The following is a 19,762-nucleotide window of genomic DNA, read 5'->3' as shown; positions in this document are numbered from 1 at the left end:
AAACAGTTGAACTCTTGCTACATTTTTTTTTAAAATCACTTAACTCTTATTCACAGTTAAAGAGCAGCTGCAAAGAATCTATACTGTAGTAGTAGCATGTACAAGCAGTACAAAAGTTGACCAACCTTGATCCTTAGGAGCAGGTGCATGCTGGGGGGAGCTGGGAGTTAGCAACAACAGGTACTCAGGATTGCGAACCCTGCTGTGGTGATTTGCTACATAAACGCAGGTACCACTCATGGTACCACAGCAAGATGGATGCTGTTGTGGAAGCGATTAATCAACACTTCCTTTTGTCATCCTGTCCTGAACTGTTCCTTCAGCTGCCACTGCTATCTTCTAGCAGCTTCTCTGCAGCATTTAGTCCCCAGAAAGTGCAGAGAAAATATTGTAGCATCTGCTTAAAGCATCAAATGAGACCACGTGGACAAGTCAAAACCATAGGCAGGAAATCTACAGCCTCAACAGATTAGATCTATATGAAAGCAGCTGAAATGTGAGAAGATGTGACACTTTGAGGATGCAAAGTACTGTGGATTACCAAACACCAGCAGGACTGGCATCATTTTACTGAAGTAAGCAAAACACACAAGCCTCGAGGAGGTTCAAACCTAGGGGAGACTTTATTTGTCACTTACACAATTTGAGAAACTAAAAAAAAAGAAAAAAACCAACAAACAGACAACTAAGAAACCTAACAGGAATTAATAACTGACATGATAATATAAATGTTACTTCTGTAAAAGCACAAACTGAACACAGCAAGACAAGCTTGCTGTCTCAAAACTAAGATCGCATATCTTACTGCTTCAAATAGCAATGCTGGGAATGTAAGTACGTAGTATTTTTTGCTTATTTTAAGAAGAGTTACATTTTATTTCTTGTATCTAATACAATGATATTGTTTTCCAAAGTGGAAAGAGAACAAGCAATTCATTTTTATTCCTCTCACACAGCACTTTAAATTGCAATTCATCACACAGGACTTATATAATATTAACACAGTTAAAACTGAAGTAAAAATCTGAACAGGATATCACATTAACAGGTCATTTATCATTTAATTAAATATGGCTCTAAATCTTATTTTTCTTTTGCTGACTAACACTGTAAATATGGACTTGGGTTCTACTGTATATATAAATCTCGCAATCCAGATTTTTTCCCCAAATTGCTTCTATTGAACAGAATAGGATTAGCAGTAAATATTTACTGCAAAAGAAGTCACATTTGTCTTAAAAGTAAAAGAAGTGCCTGAAAATTAGCAAATTGATTTTTTTTTTTAAACCAGAATCCTAACTGAATAACTAAAAGCTGAGTTAAAGCACTTCAGCTGATATTAAAAGCAAACATCTAATGAAGAGAAATATATAAAAAAAGTTATCTGTAAAGAGATGTAAGTGGCAAGACAAGACTTGACCTCAATTTTAAAATGTCTCCCTAATAGTCTTTTCTTTTAGAAATGTCAACATTGTTGATGGGCATCCTAGAAATAGTATAGATAGGAAAACCTTACCAGACATTTGTTGAAGCAAGACAAACCTAGCGTGCAGGTGACACATCCCACAAAGATGTATCTACACCTTTAGATGACTTCAGCTGAATTATTAAAATGAACAAAACTTCCTACATGTCTGAAAGGAGACATCCACAAGAACTTAATTGATCTTACAGGAATTACCACTCATTAATTGTACTTAGACTCTCCTTCAGTAAATCACATCATAAGGATGAATACTTACAAGCATCTTTCCTTCTTCAACTTAGATATTTTCAGTTGTAAGCCTGTAAAGTGGAAAGAAAAAAAGATATAACTGTTATACAATTCTGACTTAAAGTCAGTGGACACAATAAATAAATTCTCCTTTTGCCAATAATATCTGCAACAGAGAGAGAACAGTCACTAATTTGGAACTAATGGTTCATTCTGGATTTCTTGTGTATGTTCTGCAGTATCCTGGAAACCAATAAAGCTATTACAATCCTGAGGAAAAAGGGACTTGTTAAACACTCAGATTTACACTTAAATGGGTATAAAAACACCGTCTTTGTAAAAAGGAAAAAAAAAATCAACAAAAAAACACGCATGCTAATACCGAGTACTGTCAATATATTTTCATTGACTACGCATACATAACACAAAATAAGTTCTGTGTATAAATTGTACATAAATCATGTATATATAACTGCATAATACTATACTTAAAATGTAGCATGCAATACGTGAATCTAATAACGTATTAGATATGCATAAAGGAAAGTTATTCAAAATACATTTTAAGGCTTTAAATACAAAAGGACAACATGTTCTGCTGGAGGTACACTACCAGAACCTCTCACACAAAGCTTTTCTGGAACCTCTTAAGGTGGATTGAGGAGAGATCATTTCATCTGTGGCTCTCCTCCCAGTAAGGAATACACAGTCCAAAATGTATGTTCTGTGCATGAGTGAAAAGGTTTCCAAATCCAAATGATGCTCTCAGGCATGAGTGGCCAGCTGACAGCCTGATCTAGAGAGCAGCCCAGCCAATCTGCTTGCACTCTTTTGGGTACTGGATGAATGTGCACAGGTGCAGGAATATAAAGGTGCTTTAAGTAGGGCCTGGCTTAGGTGGGATGCAGTGAAATTTACGTGATACTACCCATATGCAAGCTGGACATTCCTATTCTGAAAAAATGGTTGGATATAATCAGAGTACAACTTAGTAACATTTTTTTAATTACATATGCAACAGTAATTTTAAGAAATAAAAAGAAAGCAATGTAACATTCCCAAGACCGTATTTTTTTCAAAGGGTGAAAAGCAGTGAGCAACCTGTGTTTGAACACAAGGTGTCTTGGGAGCTTTTGCAAGAGCGTTAGTCTTTTTGGCGGATATAAACTTCTGGTACCACAACACTTTTAGGAAAACTTCCGACAATTTTAAATTTAAACCAAAACACATATCCGATACTACATTTTTTTTAATAGAAAATGCTGGTTAAGGCAGCCAGTCGACTTCTTTTTCCTTTCACCTACCACACTTAACTGGGATCAGCGCAAAGGGCAAACTACTTGCTTGAGAAGGTTCACTGCTCAGGATGCATAGAACGCAATGGTCAGCTCAGCCAGAGAGTCACTGAAACCATGCCACAGATGGCTATGAGATGCCAGTGAGACAATGAAATAAGAATGCAACGACTGCTTAAAAAACAGAAAAGGGTTATTGGGAAATATAGCAAGACTTCTTTCATCTCTAGGTGTTCAACACCTGTGAGATGTTATGTTCTATAATGCAAATCAGCACAGAAAGAGGGTTTATTTTTTTTTTTAAGTAGTTGCTATTCATCAAGTCAATTAGGCATCTGCAATTAGAACCCCTATAAAGCATGCTTTAATGCTGCTCCACGCCCATCGGAAGGAATGAAGCTGCACAACAATGCATCTCCTGTATGAACAGGTAGTCTGTTCAGCAAGGATTCAGGATGGTAACACTGGCAACCTGAGCCACAAATTGGAGAGGCAGCGCTCAAAAGGCTCAGTACTGTGCTGCAGGTAACACTATCTCCCCTCTCACCTGAACGCAGGAGGAACCTAACTGGTTACTTACAGGTTGTGTTTTTTCTTAATTCAAATGATTGCAACGAGAAGGCAGGAATCCAGTTTGTTACATTTATCCAAGAGCACTGAATTACTACGTTAGGTGTAATCTCTTCCTTTTGCTTTTCCAGAGCATGGGCAGACTTCAACCAAACTAATTAAGACAACTTTTTGTTTTCTTTTAAACAATGTGAATGGGTTTTCAGATTTCCCCATTTAATGATCTAGTAAACATATAAACATGTGCAACTACACTGCGTACATTCCCAATTCAACTTCCTCTCTTAAACAATAATTCTATGAAATAGGCAAGCTACAGACTATATAAATCTACATTAGGTAAAGCTCGTAAGTGTTCTAGTAAATGACACTGTCTCTATTAAGATGATGGAGACTTTCTTTAAACTATCATTAGGCAGATTAAATACACAACACTATCTTAGGAAAATTGCAAGTTGTAATATTTCAATTAATAAATATGAACATTACTGTTCTAATGAATTTTCAAATGCAGTAATTCTACCTTCTGAAAATTCACCGTGCTTGGGAAAACAGCAGAATCACTGAAGTTTTCTAGGAATTGGTTGGACAAGCTTCTGTCAGCAGTGACATAGATGAAATCCTACCTTGAGGGTACAGAAATGGATTGGATGACCTCCTCGCTTCCCTCCCAGCCCTGTTTTTTTTAATTTTGAAGAGTTTCCAACCATTTCCTTTCCTACAGCAATAATGAGATTGCTTTCCTCATAGCTTTCCCTGCTTCTAGGCCTACAGCCCTTTTCGCCCCTTTACCCTAATTCCCTCAAAACCATTTTCAGAATCAAGGAATAATTGAAAAAGAATTAAAGCTATTTCTTGTACACAACATTCTCTTCTTGCATTTCTACACTGAAATATAGTTCTTTTTAGTTCTTTAGATTTGAATTCATCCTCAGGAACCACGTTGATAAGGCACACATACAGGAAGTATTCATATAATTATTTTTAATCACTTTATAAATAAACAGCATTATTAAATTCCTTTCTGATCCAAGTGAGCTATGTAAGTGTTTCACACATTTTTACACGTAGGATATGAAAGCAAATATATTTTCAATAGCCATTAATCTGAGTTGCTAAGCATGCTTGAATTCCATGAAAAGTCAGCCAAAATTGACCATGTCCATTATCTTTGGAAAGAGGGCTGTGGATTGTCACAATGAATTTGAGAGAAGTGCTAGGCTAGCTATTTTGTCTGAAGAGATCCAAAATTAGGAGTTTCAGCATTTTTTGCAAATGATTACTTTAAAAGAATAAAAAACTTTCACTTTCTAATGAAGTCGCAGGACTGGGCGAGTTTAGGTAACATGGAGGAAAGAAAACGTTCTTTACAATACAGTAATTTAAAAATTCAATGCAACCCATTTTGAAATGTATGAGTTTATATATTTATAGAATATAGACTACAGAATACTTCAACTATTATGACTTGTATAATATATCTCATCGTTTCAAACTTGTTCTTCATAAATTCTGCTTTTCATGGACTTGTAATTAGAAGAATTACCCAAAGAATTCCACAATGGTAGTGCCCTGTGCCTTGTACATGCAAAAGACTTTTTCTCCAACTACTAACTTTCCCCTAATCCAACTTCCACCATCTTTAAAATAATTTTTTGCTGACATTTAGATTGGAAACTCATGAGTCAATTTTAATTCTTATTTATAGACTTCAGAAACAAGCAAAGTCCAGGCAAGCCTGTGTTTGATGTTTCTAAAATATCTTCCAGTGCCATTTTCTATAAGAGGATCCCCACCTTTTGAAAAAATTAACTATCCTTCAGGCATGTCTTTGATGTTATCACGGAAGACCTAATTTTACCTAACACGGTGCGGGACATACTGACAAAGGGCTAGGCATGAAAAAGTCTGCCTAGTGGCAAAATTATCTGGCCCCACCCAGCATGCGCTCTGAAGATTATCTTTACATGCATAAAGAAAACCAAAACGTTAAATCACGTGCTGCACATCCCAAGAAACTAGAGAAGGGGTCACTTAACGTTACCCTCTACATTAGAGCTTTTTGGTTTTCAAGTTTTTGTTGTTCAGACATGCCATAGATTGCCAGATCCTATTCTGTCAGTAATTCTGCGTGTTATCTGTAGCTGACATCACACCCCCTCTGAAAAGAAACATCAAGATTAAAAAAAATAAACCCTCATGAAAATGAACTTTTTTGTGTTTTGAACATAATATAAAATTGTGTATCTTACGGTTACACATTTCATTTTTTAATGTAACAATATCATACTAACCGGTACATCTTTCCTTTCAGCTACCAATCCGATGCAAATTTTTGAAAAAAGAAAAAAAAATAATTACTAACACAAAGAATCAAGGCTTGACATTGCAAATTCTTGACCCAAGACTTTTATGGCTTTCAGCATGAGGTATGAAACATCTCTAAGCTCTTAACTCACAAAAAAATCACCTGCTTTTATTCCAGACTAATAAAAATACTTTTTCATGCATAATAATGCGTCCGTTGAAGATGCTGTCAAATATTATTCTAATCCATTCCAAAAAAAATGGATTGTGTGACTTAAGAAAACACAGCAGTTTACTTCCAAAGTATTTTTAGCAAAATATTTTATGAATACTACTTCTGAAACAGTATTATAAGAACATAAATATTCAGTGCAATAATTCATCTTTGAGTGAGTGTTATTAGTTTCCTACACTGCTGAAGAATGGAAAGACATTAACAGTGAACCATAGTAAAATAACACGCAGATCATAAAGTATAGCATAAAAATAAACAACATTATTATAAATTCTGCTGAGAAATTGTTGAACACTAAAAACTGAAGGAATATTTTTCACTTCAGTAATACGAATCTGCAATGGGATTTGGCATAAGTCAGGGGACGTAATGCAAACGCTTGTCCCAGCCTCCATTTTAATATATCCCAAGTGATTAAACCCAAAGGAAAAAAATACATTTAGTAACTTGATTTGGAAACTTTTAACCATAACCATTGAAACTTAGCCAACATTTGAGTATTTCCTACGCAAACACAGATCCCATGTAACATTGTGTTATTCCTCTCTCAAGTGACCTAGCAAATCATTTATACTTCTCAGTAGTTTAAATCTGATCCTGTTAAGCCAGGCTTAGGTGGTCAGTCTGTAAGGATCATTTGTAATCATTCAGTCCCTCACCTAAGCATAACGTAAAACTTTAAAAATGTATTTAGATCCACACAGAGTGGTATTCTGGTTCAAAGTTCTACTGTGGCAAGAGACAGCTTTCTGTGAAATCAGACTTCACTTTTTACCTTGTACTTCTTTATCATGACATTCTTTCAGCTTGGACCACAGCTCCTTGAAGAAATCTCCAGAAGATTCTGCAGAATTAGGGCTCCCACAAGTTCCTCCAGATGCATTCATCTTGTTTCTTCCGCTCTCAGCTTACTTATTTGCAGAACTGGCTCGCTCTCACACTTTAAGTTTTAAATAACATAGTTATGAAGCCGTTCCTGAAGACAGGTGTATGCCTGTAATGACAGATCGACACCACTTATGTTTGCATTTATCAGAATATAACTTGCAGCCAGAGATGAAACACAAAGCTCACTCATTCTTGTCAGGTTGTACTTATTTACTGACAGCTACCCTGAAAGTACGGAAGATGGCAAGGATTTTGCTGCAAGTAATAATAAAGTAACAGAAATTTGTCCGCTCCTACCGTTTCCCCACCCCTTAAACTGCTATCAACTTAAAAATAGATTAAAAATACTCAGCAGTCTTTAATCTTTCTCCCTGTAAACTACTGTTAAATAGAACTCGTTTTCTAAAGTAACCCGTGCTTCCAAAACGTTGCCATCAGAAAAACTGTTTGTGAGAAGTTTTATCAAAGATACATTTGTGTACATGCATTCTTTACATAGATGTGGATACAAATGATAGATTCTGCAAAGAGAAGCTCAGCTCTCCTCGAAGTCTTCCTGATTCTACATTGAATTTATTCCTACTCCACGACACAAAGGAACTAAATCAATCTCAGAATTCCTAAGTCCCCAAAATGTCAGTATTTTAGGAGAACTATCAAAGTCAGACAGCTCTGCCTTAAAAGTCAGACTGCCTATACAATTCAGATAGAACAACCTTACCTGTCATTCCTCTTTCTTTTGAAGGGTTTCTTAGCACAGATGATGCCCTCAGGTGATCTACAGGGGAAGTGTGGTACTCAGATCTGGGTCTGAGCCAAGGTGATTCAACTCTAATTGGTGCATGGGGTGTCCAATATGGAAATACTCATGTAATCTCTGCCCTTTGGTTCCCTGGGTATGCAGCTACTGGTTTAACTGGTCACCATGATAAACTGTTTAGGCCACCGGTCAATGACCTTGTCTAGGACCTGGAAGCCTTGGTTCCTGTCTTCTTTCTCATATCTTTGTGTATAGTCTTAAGCAAGTCACTTTTATTTCAGAATGCCCATTTTTAAAATAGAATAAAAGTAACGGAATAAAGCATCATTTTCAACAACACAGGAATACTGTGTAAGGACACTAAAATGCTATAGTAATGGTAGCTGATGGAACCATCGGTAACCATTAGGTACCTCCAAATTTGCTTTAATATTCTACATCTCTAGAAAATTCAGTGCCCATGTCAGTACCTGACTTCAACCTAGCTTATGTTCTTATTTTGAGAATAGTCCTTAACAGAAAAACAAATTACCTTTTCAAATAGGAATGCCTACAATTCTTCGGCTGAAGTTGAATGGCACTCTGCTTGCATCTTCTGAGCTGAAATGCTTCGCTTTGTGTGCTGTCAGATTAAGCCATCTTACAATACTTCTTTGTGGAACCGATTGCCTAGTGACATTAGGAAGGTCTTTTAAACTCTTATTTTTCTACCTTCAACCACACGCAGATACCTCAGAAACCATCTTTTTCTCTGTTGAGCACTAGGGCAATGAAATCAACAAACTTGTTTGTGCTTATTGTCTCAGGGTTCAATATCTCCAATTATTTTCAAGTGCACCTGACTCCAGAATTAATAAGAATTAATCTCCAATGGTTTTGTTGTGCTTTTTTCCCCCCACAAAAAATATTGTAAGAAAAAAAAGGGAACAGGTTGCTGGAAACAATCAGTACCTCTACAAACAGGAAAAAAATCAATGGGTTTTCCCAAGCTTCACCTGCCTCAAGATCCCAAAGTGATACATTGCTTTCTACAGGTGTCCAACCTGTCTTCAAAGAGAGGGCCCCCAACAAGTGTTCAAAGAGACCCTCCGACACGCCTGGGCGGCTGCTCAGGTGCAAAAGGCACTCAGCAACAGCAGCTTCTTAGCTGACTTCCAGGTGTGGGCAAAGCAAAGCGCCTGAGCTGGGTGCACAGCCAGGGAAGGCAGCACACAGCCACCCCTCACGAGCCTCCCTCCTGCCGGCAGGGAGTGTGGCAGCCCCAGGACCCCAGGGGTGCCCCTTCATAGAATAATTAAGGTTGGAAAAGTCCTCCAAGATCATCTGGTCCAACCATCATCCTACTGCCAATGTCACCCACTAAACCACGTCCCCAAGCACCACGTCCTGCCTTCACCTTGAACACCCCCAGGGACGGTGATGCCACCACCTCCCTGGGCAACCCGTCCCAATGCCTGACTGCTCTTTCTGAGAAGAAATGTCTCCTCATTTCCAACCTGAACCTCCCCTGGCGCAACTTGAGGCCATTCCCTCTGGTACTATTGCTAGTTACCTGTGAGAAGAGGCCGACCCCCAGCTCCCCACAACTTCCTTTCAGGTACCTATAGAGAGCAATAAGGTCTCCCCTGAGCCTCCTCTTCTCCAGACTAAACACCCCCAGTTCCCCCAGCCGCTCCTCACAGGACTTGTGCTCCAGACCCCTCACCAGCTCCGCAGCCCTTCTCCGGACTCGCTCCAGCACCAGAGCAGAGCACAGGGGGACGATCCCCTCCCTGCTCCTGCTGGCCACACTACCCCTGACACAAGCCAGGACGCCGCTGGCCACCCGGGCACGCTGCCGGCTCATGTCCCGGCAAGCATCGCCCGTCGCCCCCCGCCCCGTGTCCCCCGCCCGCGGCTCCACCTCGCCACAGCCCCGCGGCCGGACCGGGGGGGGGGGGGGGCGGGGGGGAGGAGCGCCGTTACCTGGTTGGCTCCCGGCGGCCCCGCGCGAAACGGCGGGAAAAGGGGAAGCCGCCGGCCGCGGCCCCGGCCGCAGATATCGCGGCGGGTCTCGCGAGAGCGGCCGCCGCGAGGGCGGGGGGCGGCTCCCGTCCGCAGCTGGCGTGGGGGCCGCGGTGGCCGTTGGGGTGTCCGGTGGGAGCAGCCTGAGGGAGGAGGGGGGCGCGGGGCGGGCGGGGGCAGGCGTTAAACCCCTCAGGCGCAAAGCGACACGGAAGTGCCGGCGTTACCATGCTGCCTCGGCTGCTGGAGCCTGTTTTTTGTGTCACTTGAGATTTTTGCCAATGTGATTTTTTTTTTCTTCCTCCCCCCCCCCCCCCCAATTGCAGATCAACGTTCTTTTATTCTTTGGGACCAACCCTGCTGTCTGCCATGAAGTACACCTCTTCATCTTTAGTTTGTAGCTTGCCTTGGTCATGAAGTAGAAACAAAACACTGCTTTCCAGAAATATTATTCTGCCTCCACACAATTTCCTCTTTACCGTTAAAACACATAGGCAGCTTAGTGGCATCCTGAGAGGACACACTGGTCGTTGCGAGGGCAAGTGCTGCAAGCATACACTTTCTAGTGTATTAATTGTGGTATTAAAAAGATAGGTGTTCTGGTATTTAATAGATGTTAGTAGCTGCTTCATCTTGTTACATTACTCACATCACTCAAATCTCCAGAATATATCATAAATACAGAGCTACAGCATAGATAAAATTGGATCTGAAACACAATTGTAATATTTCTAAAAAATGTTGAAATTCTGTCAGAAAGGAGTCCTAAACGACCTGTGATTAAGCAGGCTTCAAATCTGTTCAGCTGTGTCAAATATACTCTGAGTTTCCCATCAGCTATATACCTTGAATTTTGAAGTATTTCAAAAATCTTTGTTGTGGAAGAGGTTAACATTTCCACTAATTCCTTACCATTGTTTAATCACTATTTTTCAGCTAAAATAAAATAAATCCAATGTTCCATAGCTCAGCAGCATATTACTTAAGCTGATAGTTTGGTATACCATAATATCAATATACATAGAACTAAAAGTAGATGCATCCTATGGAAGAGACTGTCATCGTAGGTTGTGATAGATACTCTGCTATTCTTAAATAACCACTGCAAGAACTGTCTCATTGACAGCTTTTTATTCTACTTCTGAAACTTCTATAATCTAAAAGTTAGTGATGTAGAAAAGTAAGTGTTTCCTTGGGGTTAAGAGAAACAGATGTTTCAAATATATGCATAGACCTGATAAGTAGCAATAAAATAGCCTTCTTCTTTATTGTTCAGGTGTTTACCACAAGCCAGGCTTTTCTTTCTGTTTACGGGAAGCACTCTAGATAAAAATAATGTCACCAATTTTATTTGCCAGTAAACTGCATGAGCAGCTTATTCTTGTATTTGCTCATGCTGAACTTTACAGCGATGTAATTCCATTGAGTTCTGCAGTGCTATCCTTATCGGCTTAACAGTAAGTGATAATGGATTAAGACCAGCAGTGGAACTTCGCCTTTATCTCCTTTCCAGATTGATTTGATTTTTTGTATCCCATAATCACATATTTGATCACCAACTACTGCGTGGATCCTTGGCTCATTAAACATACTAGAAAACTACCAAAGAGTCTTATATTCCACATCCACTTAATGTGTCTTAAGCTGACTCGTCTAACTGGAACTCATCTCATTCATCTCTTAAGAGTAAATGCCACACCTAGACAATAACACTGTGGGAAAAAAACCTCACCAATGTTCAGCTTGAACAGAGGCAATACTTTTTGTAGTCATGGCTCATGTCCAGTTTTCAAAGTAGCCCTTAATATGACATATTAAGCTAGGTGACAGACCGCTTATCCATGAACAACTCTGAAGAAGGAAATCTAATTTAGTCCCAGCCCAGTTTAGACCTGGCTGGTCTGAAATGTTTATCTTTACTAATAATATGTGAAGCTCTTGATTTTCAACCACTGTTTAGTGGTAATACCTTCTTGTTGACTGGCCAATTCACCAGCAGATCAACTAATGACTGAAATTCTATTTTAAGAGTACTACAGTGTTGCAACACAGATAAAATAAAAATCAAGAAAAGCCATTATGCCTCACCCACTTCTTTTTTTGGTGATAGAGGCTGCATCAGTGTTTCTAACCATTCAGATAACAGTAGGTGACCTAGCCCAATGCATATGCATATGCATACAAAATAAGATTAAAAGAGATTAGCAGATAGCTTACTTTTTTTTTTTTTTCTCCCATTACTTCAAATTTAGATACAAAGATTAAAACCAGCTTTGAATTACACTGGGAACTCTAATTTAAATATTTTAATTGCTTTAAACACAATGATAAATATATCACTCTCTTCCTGTATATATAAATATATATATACAATAGTTAAGTCCTTATTTATTTACGTAAGATTTAGCAGATTGCACATATACACACAGGGCCAGTGTGCTCACAGCCTCCCTGACTGGCAGGGAGTACTGCCCTCTGCACTGAGGGATAAATATATTGCTCAATTCCCAGGCATGTGCATTTCGTTAACTTTATGTTGCAGTTGCCAGTAAGGGCATCAAAGGCATGCAGCTTCAGATGCAGCGAATAGGAGCATGTGGCAGTTCAGTTGCTGCCTCAACGGGGTTTAAACCTTACAGGAACTGGCTGTCCTCTGAATGGTAGGTTTCTTACACCTGGGAATGCACACAGAGCATACCATTGCTGTCTGGCACTGGTATTTGCTTTTTCTGCCACTTCATCACCCCCCACTAGTTGAATTTCATTCTTTTCGAGCTGCTTGCGTAGCCACTTTTGAAACCGAGCCAAGAGCAAATTCCCTGATGCCAGCAACAATGTTCACTTTAAGAGACCCTCTTCTTTGAAGTGCTTTCACTGCTCCTCATCTGTAGTCAGAAACAGCCAGGATTTGCTCAACTGAAACTCTCAGGTCTTTTAGAGATCCTTGATGGAGAAAAAAAAAAAAAGAAACCTGAGGGATGCTGTTTCAGGACTCCAGTGCAGTGTTGCTGGTCCTCAGACTCTAAGGAGCAGCACCTCTGTGTGTTATCTGCATGCAGAGATGTTTTGCTCTCACTGATGTTTCTTGGGCTGACATGAATAGTGTTGAGTACTTTTGCATATATATATATATATATATATATCAGCCTTGGAAGGTTATTTCAGCTTGGAAGGCTGAAGTAAATGTTTACATGTCTGCATACAAAATCATGCCACCTACCTTTTGGTGTAGTGAATGACAAGAGTTCAGGACAGGAAAACAAGCAAAAGAGAAATAACAAATGGGAAACAGTATTTTACTTACCTTCTGAGGAGAAAAAAATCCCCAAACGATAGCCCCTGCCTGCCACCTCCCCTTCCCCCCCCCCCCAAAAAAAAAAAAAAAAAAAAGGCAGCAAAGGAAAACCCAAATAAAACAGAACAAATTGCAGAAGCAGAAGATGGCAAGCAGTATTTTGAAAAGCTAATTTATTTGGTTCAATTTTTTTTTTTTTAAACGTATTGTGGTCCCATGTATAGCTTTAGAAATCAAAGCTCCCTTGTAACATTTTAGAGGTTCTACACAGTCTCTGCTCAAACCACACAGTTCAGCCAGTTACAATTTTGGCTTTTGAGAATAGTTTATTCCTTAGCAATTTTTCATTCTGTATTTGATAGGGAAATCAACTATGATGATAAATACTTTTTTTTTTCTTTTTTTTTTTTCTGCTGAACATTTGTAGCTTCTGTGGGAGTGCAAAACTTTCCCTATGTTCTTTTGTGTGTACCCACACCTTGAAGAACAATTTTAACACACAGATGCAATGCTGCTAATGAGAAGGTCATCTCAATTTGCTGTTCATTGATTTTTTTAGCTGCTCAGGAGGCCTTTTTATTGGTGCTCTACAAAAGGATAATGTTCATTTTCACATCAACCTGGAAATAGCAAGCAGTAAACACTTCCATAACTGAACCTTCCTGTTATGTGACTACCAAAAACCTCTTACCTAATCCCATATAGATATATTTTTTTTAATCTAGTGGTTTATGTCCACTGGGGACACTGATTTATTTGTTTTTAACATCATGAAAGAGAACTTGTAATTGTTTCACTTCAAGACAGACTAAATTAAGATTTCCAGGTAGATGGAAGTACCTATGCAAGGGTTTTCAAAAATGTAGTTATACGGATGGTGAGAAGATTCACATTTACTTAAGTTAAAGAGTTATTTTGTCCTAACAGGCATGACAAAACCTGTCTTCATTCCTTTCTATTCAGCTCAGCAAGTACTTCTGTGCTCCAGTAGTTAATCAGTTACCAGATTCCACAGCTTTTGTTTTCACACTGTTTAATTTTTCTTATTTGACACCATACCTGTGAATGGATTCAGTTGCAGATACAGGTACAACCTTCAGGTCTGCCTACTCTTTAAGACTAGGACTGCTTTTCGTTACCATTGCCACCACCGTTACTCATTATTTTCTAAAGAGGAATATTTCTAAGAAGTATACAGAAAGAAAGCAATAAGAACGACAAGCACATTTCCTATCTTACCAAGAAGCCAATTCTGAGCATGTAAATCCAGGTTTAATTAACCCACTTTATAAAACTGAACGATTAAAAAAAGCCTAGGAAGAATTAGTAACTGCACATCTTAGTGGAATGGCACTCTGCCTTGCCACGACAAGTGTTACTGTGAGGCAGGGATTACAAAAACGCAGTATAAAAGAGAAGACCAAGAGGCAACACTTCAGTGACATGCTCAATACACCAAGTCATTGGCAGTGAAGCTTCTCTCATTCCTCTGCTTAGTTCCTTAGCTGTCTCTCCAGTAAATACTCCTGCAGCCAGATGTTGAGCTGCACACAGCGGGGTCGGAAAGCCGCTCTCGCAAAAATGCTGGCAGCGAGCACCGCAGAGACTGGCAGTACCCGGGCACGTTAAGGAGATAGCCATTATACCACTTCAAGCACAAGATAAATTTTTGCTTAAGGTTATCTTAAATGAATTTTAAAGAAAGACTTTCAAAACTCACCCTTCTGTTTGAATTGTGAAAAGTTCAGTTCTTGATCGGGGTGATAAATATTTACTATTGACTTCCCCTCCGGCTATAAACCTCAAGTGTAAGTGAGATGAGGAAGCCACCGTGGACCACACTAGAGAGTGCCGAGAGGAGATCTGCTGCGCCTAAGATATATACAATGTGCAATGGATAACCTAATATGCCTTTCATTTAACTGGCCGGGCAGGTTTCTGCATTCTGGAGAGCGTGGAACCATACCAGAATTTGTTGGCATAACAGGCCCGTCCGACCGGTTCCCGGGGCGCACAGGAACCAGCACAACCAGTTCGCATCAAAGGCCGGGCCCAACATGCTGCGGCTCAGCTCGCCGGGGAGGCTTCGTGCGCGGGGAATTATTCACGCCTCTGTCAACTCCCCGCGCGCACCGCTCCGAGAGAATGATGTAGCCTCCAGCAAAATAATTTACTGCGGGGTGGGGGAGTGATACATCCTCGGTAAATGTAGCAAGATCGTATTGTTAGACGGTTTCTTTCATTTTAGGTGCTGATGCACTGGGCTAGAGGTCTTGCTCAGCATAAATGCAGAGGGAAATGGGAAAGAAAATACCATTTTTAGAGTACTAACGTTGCACACTTTTTATAGTCAAAAAACACCAAGTCTCGAGTGTGGCCAGCAAAGAAAACAGCAACAGCAACCAACCACACAAACAAGCAAACAAACGAGCAAACAAACAAACAAACAAACAAAATTCGGCTTTAATTTCTCCTAATTTCCAGTCCTGCTCTGTGTCTGAGTATACCTACTGCACGTGTAGGACTCAGCACGGCTTTGTTACGTGCGGGCGACGGGAGCCTGGGAGCTTGCGCGTGGAATGTGCACCTCGTGCCTTCGGTGGGGCTCTGGGTCAGTGGAAGCTCGCCCTGAACTACCGCACATGATATTTCAAGGTGAAACAGGTCAGAGAACATGAAGTGTCTGGGACATGCTTCCATAACCATGAGGAACTACTTGTGAGGCAACACCCTTTTGTGAAGGATACAGCAGCTGCCCGGTTACAATAGCACTCGGGCTGTAAGCAGCAGCTGCGCTGCTTCGTATTCATGGCTGGGGGGCAAGAATACTTGCACATCAGTCCTGCATATAGCATATTTATTCAAGCTGTAGGCAGGATATGCCCCAACAGAACCCTGCATCTGTGCAAACTTATTACTTTCTTTCAAATACAAATATAGACCGTAATTTTCAGATCTCCTGCTGTGATTGTCGGAGATGTTGACTAAAATCAGTAGGAGCCGTAGAAGCTTAGCACTCCTTGGAAATGCGATCATGGGTACGTACAATCAGTCTGCTAAACCTATGCTTAGGCAGATTCCTTAACCTTTTATTCAGGCACTTAAATTTAAAAGCTCCATCTTGACAAATTTTTCCCTATTTAATGTTGTCAGAGACTCTGAGTAACTTTTGAAACCTGTGTTTGTTCATACAATGATCCCACAGTGGTATAATTTATCCTTTTTTAGGTCTTAATTTCTTACTTACACATTTCAATAATAGTTACCAGACAACTACTAAGTAGTCACAACAGGAAGTTACCATCAAATTCTACCGGTGTTGTGCAACATGGGCAGCTCTTTCATCATTGACCAGGATAGGTAAAAGAAAAAATGCTGATATTTATATACACTCTATTCAGATTATTGCACTACTATTGCACTATAGTTACCCTTCTTATAAGACTACATTTTTTCTGACAGCCTTGAAAAGGCTTAATTCTGAAGAAAGCAACTGGATTACTAACAGAGCTGAAATGACAGATGTACCCTGTTTGTGCTTGCAGTCACACCACCTTAGGGTATGATTTCATACAACTAAGCAGGGCTGGGCTTGGTCAGTATTGGAGAAGTGATTTACAGGAAAGTCCGCTGCAGGAAGTGGTTTTGGTGATTCAGTGGGCTATACTGAATAATTGGGCATCGATGCCAGCTGTGATGGAGATGTTGGTTTCTAGATATGCAATATTTTTGGTGCCATATGAAACTGAAGTTATTAAAGACTCCAAGCCCTTTTCACAGCCACTACATTTGGAACTGTAAATTCACTTCCAGTGTGGAAATACTATGTCTGGAAACACTGCCTTCAATTTGTTTTAATGGGTGTCATGTAATTGGATAAACTGCCCAACTGATTAACATAGGTATATTACAACCCCAAATAGCTGTTAGACTATGTGGAAAAGGTTCTGCTTGCCCAGTAAACTAGAGAAAAGCTGTTGTGCTTCAAAGTTGGTCTACTCCTTCCAGCTGTGTCAGATGGCCTCATAAAAGATGCCATCGGAAATTTTTCTTCTCACATCCTGAGTTCATCATGGCAACAGCAGGACTGAGGGAAGGACATTTGGACCATTTTTAAATGGATATAATAAATGCCAGCTTTCTCAATACCTTTTCTCTAGATTAAACCTGGTGCCTTACAGAGGATCCGATAATGGGCCTTTAAAGTACATTGGGCATGCAATGCAACTGCTTACTGGAGTCTGAAGGGTATAGGGACAAAAGAGATGTTTATTATTTGATTTGATTATTTGATCTGGTTACCTTAAAGAAGAGTTAGAACACCTTTTCTCCTTCCCAAACATAAACCACCATGTACACACTTTACACATTCAGTGGGGTCTTCTCATGTATGGTTGCTGGCAGGGTTGAGGCCCTAAATTATGCTTTTATGGCCTCACTTCCACAAGTTGCAAAAAAATATTTTTTCAGAATTAAAAAGCAAAGGAATTAGAGACAAAGGTTATTGTATGTATCAGTACAGTTTAGGATAAGCACCACTTGACTATTTTTCTCAGCCTTGTAAGTCATGACAGTTCTAAAAATATATATACCACGGAGATAAATATTGTACTATCGGATTTGCTCAGAGTTGTCTGTGAGAGAGATTTTCTTCATTTTCCTCCTAAAGAAGTAAAGAAATCCAAATCCTTTCTTATTTCTAATATAATTTACCATAAGGGGATCTTTTTCAAATAAAACATATTATTAAATGGTTTTCCAATTGAGAATAAATTATATATATTTTTTCTCATCTGCAACTTCATCTGAGAAAAGTCACATAATGCTTGTCTGCAAATTCTTTCAAATTATACAATGATCACATGAAATCTTCTTTGGGAGAAGAGACTCAGAGAGATGCAATTCTGAAAAGTAAGACAATCTAAATGGTGCAGGCTCGAACTTGTTCTTATAGTAAAGGTATGCACAAACATTCATGTCTACAAGTATTCATTACAGAGAGTTTACAACATACCTCCCTGTAGCTATCAAAAGCTGCTCAGTGCTTTCACAAACAAATTCAGATAACACATATGCCCCCACACCCTATCAGAGTTAGGTAATACCTCTCTTCTTGACTGGTTGCGTAGCAGTGTAAGGACAGTGAGACCTTTGGTTCATAAAGAGCAACCTGAAAAATAGACCACGTCCTATCTGGGATGGAGCAGTCAGGCAGGTAGGTAGCAGTTAACTGCCTCTAAGTGGGCCAAAGGATACAAATAAAAGTATTTTCTAATGCTTTTCTGAGCAAAAACAGTTTTAAAAATTGTTACTACTGATTTCCTAATGACACAAATTTCTTATTTCCCTCAGCTGAGACAGCAGCACCGTGCATTGGCAGTATATATATAATATATACACACACACACATATATACACCTATGTATTACAAGAGAACTATCATTATTCTTAATACAAGAATAGGCCTGATACAAAAGCTTGGCTATTTTTCTCTGAGAGGAAAAAGCCTCAAAATGTTCCTCTTATAGGTGTCAGTCGCCCTCTTTCTCCCCAGTTCTGAAGACTGTCTTTAACAGTCAGTCCATTTCAGTAATTCAAGAAGGGAAATCAGTTCTGTCAACTTCTGGCTGTACAGAGGTCTTCCTATAGGCATGCTGTCAGGGAATGTTGTAAGAGCCCTCAAAAATGGAACCTCTGTTTTTGCCCAATTCAAAGAAGTCATCCGTACAAGTGGCCCTTTCCAGCACTCTCTCTGTCAGAGTAACTGGTTATTACATTTAAAAAAAAAAAAGAAAAAAAAATAAATAAAAAAAAAAAAGACTTCCACAAACTATCAACATCCCCTCAAACTGTTTTTCCTTCTTGTCTGTTGTCTTTATTATTATTACCAAGCATTGCAGCTTATCATTTTATAGATGTTTAGGAATACTTTGCCCTTTTTTGTTAGGAAGTGAGTCTTTACAGGAGAGTGAACATTTGTGATAAAGATGATCAACGTTGAGAATTATAAAGCATGAAACAGAAGTGGCATTGCTGTATTTTTTTTTTGTCTAATTAATAAATACTCTTCTGTTATTTTTCTTCCTTTTGAGATGATACTGTCTTAAGCAGCAGGCTTCCTATGTGGAAGCATGGGCTATCAGGGAGCTCAGAGTTAGCCTGTGACTTGAACCATAGACGTGCTTGGATCAGTTCAGCGCATCGCCCAGCAGATCACAAACCAGCTGTCACCATCTACTCTGGTGAATTTGGTTCTGTGGGAGTGGTGTAGCAGCATCCTGTTGCAATAAGCAGGAAAGCACATTGCCTGGTAATGCCTTGTGCTCAGAGAAACCTGTTAAGCGGTAGACTCCCCAGCTGCATCTCAGGGTTTCTCCATCGTGCCTCTTGCCTGCCAGGTAACACCATGTGTCAGACGTGTCCTTTTGCCTTGGCAAGCATTGAGGTACTGTGTTGCATGTCAAAAAGAGGAATCATAAGAACATTCTTAAGGAAATGCACTTCATCATATTTAGTGGTTTTGCTTCCCTACTGGCTGCTCTTCTAAGTTTAAATGACAGTAATTTGTCGAGAGCTGTGACTGTCTGTATAGAATATACAGAATAAGACCAGTCTTCCTTCATCTGTCTATCTCCAAGGTAGCTAATCTCCTTTTTCATCCACTTCACAAGCTACAGCATTGTTAAATTAAAAG

General features: G+C 39.6%; 1 protein-coding gene across 7 annotated transcripts in view; it reads right to left on the bottom strand.

Moving 5' to 3' along the window:
• RBBP8 (RB binding protein 8, endonuclease) overlaps nucleotides 1–14,971 on the bottom strand; it is a 43,093-nt gene extending 28,122 nt beyond the window's left edge. The window contains exons 1-5 of one of the 7 annotated variants that reach the window (XM_066992857.1): nucleotides 9,735–9,891; nucleotides 8,302–8,438; nucleotides 6,897–7,115; nucleotides 5,874–5,893; nucleotides 1,743–1,785 (exon numbers count right to left, since the gene is read on the bottom strand). Coding sequence is in view for 6 of the 7 variants with exons in the window: in XM_066992854.1 (XP_066848955.1) it covers nucleotides 1,743–1,785; nucleotides 6,897–7,008 (155 nt within the window). In the remaining variant the exon portion in view is untranslated. Of the gene's footprint in view, nucleotides 1–1,742; nucleotides 1,786–5,873; nucleotides 5,894–6,896; nucleotides 7,116–7,730; nucleotides 7,857–8,301; nucleotides 8,439–9,321; nucleotides 9,451–9,474; nucleotides 9,696–9,734; nucleotides 9,893–14,788 lie in introns of those variants that run through there. The other 6 variants (XM_066992854.1, XM_066992851.1, XM_066992852.1 and 3 more) reach the window with 6 other exon arrangements.
• Nucleotides 14,972–19,762: the final 4,791 nt, after the last annotated feature.

Source organism: Anser cygnoides, chromosome 2 (assembly GCF_040182565.1).
Source record: "Anser cygnoides isolate HZ-2024a breed goose chromosome 2, Taihu_goose_T2T_genome, whole genome shotgun sequence".
NCBI classification, from domain to species: domain Eukaryota; kingdom Metazoa; phylum Chordata; class Aves; order Anseriformes; family Anatidae; genus Anser; species Anser cygnoides.
This window is presented reverse-complemented; position numbering and strand designations above follow the sequence as displayed.